The 6296-nt window shown below is 52.4% G+C and overlaps 2 protein-coding genes across 3 annotated transcripts in view; one reads left to right on the top strand and one right to left on the bottom strand.

Annotated features, from left to right (window-relative positions):
• The window catches only part of DEFB124 (defensin beta 124), a 20533-nt gene that overhangs the window by 6137 nt on the left and 8100 nt on the right, over positions 1–6296 (top strand). Inside the window, exon 2 of the transcript XR_002829453.1 lies at positions 4515–4564. The gene's annotated coding sequence lies outside the window, so the exon portion shown is untranslated. The remainder of the gene's footprint in view (positions 1–4514; positions 4565–6296) is intronic.
• The window catches only part of REM1 (RRAD and GEM like GTPase 1), a 6935-nt gene continuing 645 nt past the window's right edge, over positions 7–6296 (bottom strand). The window contains exons 2-4 of one of the 2 annotated variants that reach the window (XM_006089386.3): positions 5414–5792; positions 4285–4367; positions 7–652 (exon numbers count right to left, since the gene is read on the bottom strand). In XM_006089386.3, coding sequence (XP_006089448.1) covers positions 383–652; positions 4285–4367; positions 5414–5756 — 696 coding nt within the window. In that variant the 5' untranslated portion in view covers positions 5757–5792 and the 3' untranslated portion in view covers positions 7–382. The remainder of the gene's footprint in view (positions 653–4284; positions 4368–5413; positions 5793–6296) is intronic. The other variant, XM_023754352.1, reaches the window with a different exon arrangement.

Here is a 6296-nt window from a genome sequence, read left to right as displayed (position 1 = left end):
GTTGAAAATCCTGTAGGACTAGGCCTGTGAGGCCTGGTGGATAAAGTGTCGCTGACTAAGGGCATGAAGGGCCAAATGGGAATTTTTAAGCGGAGAAGTGACAAGGTCAGATCTGGTTCTGGGAACCTGTGGCAGCTGTTGAGAACTGCTTAAGTGGGGGTACAGAATTAGGGTGGGGGCTGGCCCAGGCTGAAGTGGAAATAGCGGAATGGGTCAGAGGCTATGGGAATGGGGTGAAGGGAATGTGGGGTTAAGGGAGGATTTGGGGACTGGTTTGGGGGAGTGCGAGAGGAGACAGGAATGGTTCCTAGCTTTCAGGCAGAGGCCAGGAGATGCAGAATGGGGGTGGTAGGTGGCAGGCAGTCTCTGAGATGAAGACACACTAGAGCAGGAACAGTGACAGTGGGGCTGAGAGGAGTACGGAGAAGGAGGGTGGACCAGAGGGCTCACCTTCCACGGAGACTTCTCGGCAGCGTGCCAGGTCCGCCTTGTTGCCCACCAGGATGATGGGCACATGGTCCGCCTGATGTGTGCGCCTTAGCTGAATGCGGAGCTCAGAGGCGCTCTCGAAGCTGCCTCTGTCTGCGATGGAGTACACGATGACGTAGGCACTGCCCACCTGCAGGCAGGACTCCTGGCTCCAGCTTTCATCCTGTAGGGGAGGGACCCCAGGCCCATCCTCAGAGGTTACCGAGGCCTTGGCTGAGAAAGGGGCTGGGGTGGTTTAACGGGTGGGATGGAGCTAAGGTTTATACTTTGGGCAGGTTTGAGGGACAAATTCTGCTATAATTCCCTGTTCTCCTCTCAAAGTAGTGATACGCTGTTCCTCTGTGAGCCCGTTTCTCTGCTTGAAAAATTGGGCTAATGACACTACCTCACTACATTCTCTCATTCATTGGTTCCTTCTGTAGGCTGGGCACTAGAGACAAAAAAAAAAAAAAGTTGGTTCCTCTTCCTGCTAAGGAGGGTTTGCTGTTTAGCTGTTCTCGCTTTGCCTGTTTAATGGGATCAGTCATATTAGACAGGTCTTTTGGTCTTCTGCAGTCTCCTCAAAAGAGGAAAAAGGAAGGGAGAGAAGTGAGGATGGAGGCTGATTTCAAGGGAAGGCATTTTCAGGACGGTTCTAAAGAGATGAAGGAGCAACTGTGGGGTGTAAGGATAGGGGGTGGGAGAGGCAAGTGGAGTACTTGCAAGTTTTTTGACCAAGGAAAGGAAAGAACTGGAATGATTTTGATACTCCATTTTGGCTGGTGCTCTGTTGTCAGGGACAGCACTCAGACTGGACCACCTCGGTAACAACTGTATAAGACACAGTTCTTGCCCTCCAAAAGCTCATGGTCTAGATTCTAGAAGGGAGGCTATGGAAATGGAGAATTATAATGCACTGTGATAAGTACCCAGATGAAAGTAGCTGGAGAAGCCATGGGGGTGGGGAAGGGAGGCCAGAAGAACTCAACCTGGTGGATTGTGGGCGGGTTCACAGTGGACCTGTGAGTGGGATTTGAAAGGATGAGCAGGTGGAGCAGGAGAGAAGAGAGTGGGTCAGGCGTGGGAAATATTGAGTGTGATGGAGGAATTGTTTGTGAGGGGGAAAGACGCCAGAAAAGTTATCTGATAACCAAATAAGATAGATGAATAGAAAAGCATCAGATCCATCGTCAACATCATTGTCAAAGGGGGTGAGTTTTCAAGAGCCACATCGATCCTTCCTCAGGTCGAATAACTGTGGGCCGAGTCAGGTGGCTGTCGCTGCTCATTCTGGGTTTTCAACCTTGACTATGGACAGGTCCCTTCCTCCCTCTGGGTCTCAGTTTTCTCATCTGTTGAATGAGATGGTGAGTCTTGACCATTCATTCATTCATTCATTGCACAAATATTTATGAAGAATTTGCTCTGTGGTCAGGATCACAAAAGCCAGTTGCTGCATGGACGGGTGGATAAGAATCTCTTGGGATGTGACTTTAAAATATAGATGCCAGGATTCTACTTATACAGGTTCTTATTCATGAGGTCTGGGGCGAGGCCTGAGAATTCGATTTTTAATTCTCTCTCCCTGATGGGTAGATACTAGTAAGTGAGTGCACTACTGGATGAGCCAGAGGTCCACCCAGTTCTTTCAGATTCTGCCTCTCTGACTAGCCTAACGATGGAAGGGATGGAAGCTTATTCCAACAAGGCTGCTACTGTATGGGCCCTGTTTGGGAGCTACCTTCACAGTCACTGACCAGGGGAACTGGTTCAGTTTTCTTATTTTACTTGTAGGAAAACCAAGGGCCAGAGAAGAGAAAACTTCCTCATGGCCACACAGAGAGCTGGGCACAGAATTCCAGCCCCTGCTTCTAGTCCAGCACTCTTCCTCCTCCGTCTCCCAAATGGAACCCTCGCGCTGAACACTCTTCTTAATCTACTGGACTCTGCCCCATAGGACCCTCAAAGTAGCCCCTCCCTTACCAGCATCCAAAAAAAATAGCCCCTCCCTTAGCAGCCTGTGAGCTCCATGGGGCCAGAAAACATGTCTACCTTATTCACTGCTGGGTCTCCAGTGTTCTGGCCAATGATTTATACCAAGCAAGTGTTTTTTTTTTTCTCTCTCTTTTTTTTATCATCACCCGAGGATATTTTTCCATTGATTTTTAGAGAGAGTGGAAGAGCAAGGGAAAGACCGAGAAATACTGATGTGAGAGATACACATAGATTGGTTGCCTCCTGCATGTGCCCTTGACCAGAATTGAACCGGGGACCCTTTGGTCCACAGGCCAATGCTCTATCCATTGAACCAAACCGGCTAGGGCAGCAAGTGTTTCTTAATGACCAAATGGGTGAAGGAGTGGAACCTCAGCTGGAGGTTCAGAAGGTGATGCTCCCAGGGGAGATGAAGGGGCTATCCTAGTGCATAAACGTGCAGACTGTGGGTTCTTCCAGGTCTGGGTTTGGATCTCACTTGCTGAGAACTTTGGACACATTACTTAACCTCTCTGAGCTTCCATTTCCTCATCATAGAATAGGGATCAGAAGAACACTCACTGTATAATTTTTGTCTTAACTGAATGTCATAATATATGTCCAGTGTTTAGCACAGGGGCTAACACTTAGGAAGAGGATGCTACATAAATGTCAGCTGCTGTTAAGAGAATCATCATCATGCCTTAACCAGTTTGGCTCAGTGGATAGAGCGTCGGCCTGAGGACTGAAGGGTCCCAGGTTCGATTCCGGTCAAGGGCATGTACCTTGTTTTCGGGCACATCCCCAGTAGGGGGTGTGCAGGAGGCAGCTGATCGATGTTTTTCTCTAATCGATGTTTCTAACTCTCTATCCCTCTCCCTTCCTCTCTGTAAAATATCAATAAAAATATATTTTTTTAAAAAAGAGAGAATCATCATCTTTATTATGTTCATTTGGACCTGGGTTTCCTTCTATGCTTGTTAAAAAGAATTGGCTGCACAGCTCCTTCATCCCCAGCCTTTGGGCCCATCACTAGAGCTGTCGCCATTTTTGTCAACCACCCAACACCGCCCTCCTAAATCCTCTGTGGCCAGGCCCTCCCTGAGTTTTAGGGGAGGAACCTACTCCTTAGAGAGATGGAATCTCAGGTGATTTTTAGATCCTTCTCTTTGCTTGGTTGTATTCTTCAAAGTTCTATAGTGAGCATGTACTACTTGTACAGCAAGAAAAACGGAAAACTCAAACAAGATAAGAAAAACACAACAGGGACATGCCCCTGCCTGCTGCTCTCTTCCCGCTCGAGAAGGGGCCCGGGAAGGACACCCTTTGGTTTCCTTTTCCCCTAGCTACTAAATTATAATTAATAAGAGTTGTCATTATTTCTGATTCTTCGCCCATGTTCAGCATTTTTTTTCATGCTCAAAACTGCTCAACTCTCTGAAGTTGCATAAGAACTTAAAGAAAGCAAACAGTTGGTAAAGAAGGCAGGCATGATCGACCTATTTATCAGGTGAGAAAACTGAAGCTCAGAGCAGGAAAGTCACAAAGACACACAACTGGTCAAAAAAGACAGGGGGTTGAACCTCAGACATTTGATGCTAAATTCAGTGTTCCTTCCTCTGCACAACGCAGGTGGGTGGAGCGGGATGAGGGGGCTAATACGAGGGGGAGGCTTGCAGGGGAAGAAGCACATCCTGGGATGGCTGTGGAGAGGGGATCAGAGGAGTGAGCAAAGGAGGTGAAGGTCACGAGGTTCTGTCTTTGGTTGCAAAGGCTATGGGGTTTGGAGGGGTCTGGTTCTAGGCTCAGCACCCATCTCCCCAAATCCTGCTTGGGCCATACCAGTTTCTCAGCCTCCCAGGTGTCCATGACCAGCAGAGTGGTGTCTTCTCCATCCACTGTGAGGGTCCTCTCGTACACATCTTCTGCAACGGAGGGAAGAGCTGGATCTCAGGAGGACGGCAGGCCAGGGGAGGGTGTGGCTCCCTAGCCCCTCTTTATGGTCACTGCACCCCCTCTACTTCTCCGTGAAGTGTTCGCCACACTCACGTGATGCCTGTGTCTCCTGATAGGTCAAGAAGCCCCAGGAGGAGGAGCCCATGTCTCCCCAGCTGCCAGCATGGTATGAGGCGCACAGTAGGTACTGAGACAGCCTTGGTGGTTGTGTTTGCTGATTGGATGAGTGTGGGGTGGTGGGGTTAAAGTTGGGCTGGGAATTCTCCAGTCCTGCCCTGTCCCTGGCTGACTGTACACTCCAGGCAGGTCATGTTACCTTCTCTGAGCCTCAGTCTCCCGATTTGTCTGTCACACCTACAGGTGCACATATGTGCACGTCTTGTATGGGTTCTCACCCTCAGAGAGGCAGAGCCTGGAGAAAGGGCCTGGCTAGAGTGTCCCCCACCTCCTCTCTGCTTTTAACCAACTCCCCACCCCACTTACCCTAGTCCTCTCAGCCAGTCCTGCGAAAACCTATCTTCATTTCCTCTGCCCTATCCCCACCCCCATCATCCTAGGGCACCTGCTCACGGCATCTCGTGGGAATAAAGGAACCCAGGGCCCAGAGCTTGGAGTCTGAGAGTCTCCATTTTGGGCAGGGTATTAGTTTTGCCATAGGGCGTGGTGGCCATGGGTGGTTGTCTATGGAGCTGGGGTGATCCGAGAGTCAGGGGAGAGGCGGGGATAGGGGTTTCTAAGCGAGGTGGAAGTCCACCATTTCTTTATACTGGAGACTCAATCCCAGATCTCTCACCCATGAAAACTGGCAAAATTCTCACTATTCAAGGAATCTCTCTCCCACAGCCACTGTGCAGGCTGTGCCCTGCATAACTCTAGGGGGGCATATCCACGTCACAGCCTGTGCGCATGACGCCCCTATGGGCTGAGCAGTGCGTGAGTCGTACAGCTGTTATTGGCAGCCCTGTGCCCTTGATCACTCCTTTGGCCACATTCCAGCCCAGCCCCGCGTCCCTACCTCCCAGCTGTTCATGGAGCTCCCGCTCTTGCTTCCCTGCGAAGAGGCTGGCCAGGCTGGTCTTCCCCACGCCAGGGTCTCCCAGCAGCACCACGCGGTAGAGGGCCTCCCAGGAGCCCTCCGAGTCGCTGGATTCAGAGGACCAGCCGTCGGGGGCAGGTGAAGGCTGCTGGGTGGGAGGGTTGAGGGAGGCCGACTGGCCCAGGCGTGGGTGCCGGGGTTGTGTGGAAGTGGAAGGTGCTGCGCACAGGCCAGGCTGGCGGCCCGGGGAGGACAGGGGCAGCGGGGTGCTGGCTCGCCGTCGCAGGGGCGTCTTTGCTTCCTGCTGCGTGTTTAGTGTCATCCTCGGGAGGGGGCCTTGGCTCCTGCCTGCCTTCTTCTGTGAGTGAGAAGGGAATGGGCGGTGAGCAGGTGCGCTGAGCCCCTTCTGCAGGGCCCCGAGGTGGCTTCCTCCAGAGCCTCCCTCCTCGGGGTGGGGGCTTCCCGGCCTCAGGCCCAGGGTCTGCCTGGGTCAGGCTGGGAGGGTGAGTGTGCAAGCTGTGCACGCACATGTGTGCACACCCAGAGGCCGGTTCCTGTGCCTTGAGGATGATCTCCTCCCCCACGGGCAGCAGAGGGGCAGCAGCGAGGTGATGCCCCCAGGAGCACGCACACACGGTGTGCACAGGCCTGCCTCTCCCATTCAGAACACGAGACCCAGGTTCTGAAAGGATGTGAATTACCCGGGACGCCCCTTCCCCCAGGCCTCTTCCCCTCGGTTGGGAGATGGGGGTGTGGAGGAGGGGTAAGGGCCCCTGGGGAGGGGTCACTTCCGCTGCCCCGCCTCAAGAGGGCTGGGGAAGAGGCAGGAATGGGTGGGCCGCTGAGCCGTGGGGGTCCGGGG

This window comes from Myotis lucifugus, unplaced genomic scaffold (genome assembly GCF_000147115.1).
Source record: "Myotis lucifugus unplaced genomic scaffold, Myoluc2.0 scaffold_60, whole genome shotgun sequence".
NCBI classification, from domain to species: Eukaryota; Metazoa; Chordata; class Mammalia; order Chiroptera; family Vespertilionidae; genus Myotis; species Myotis lucifugus.
This window is presented reverse-complemented; position numbering and strand designations above follow the sequence as displayed.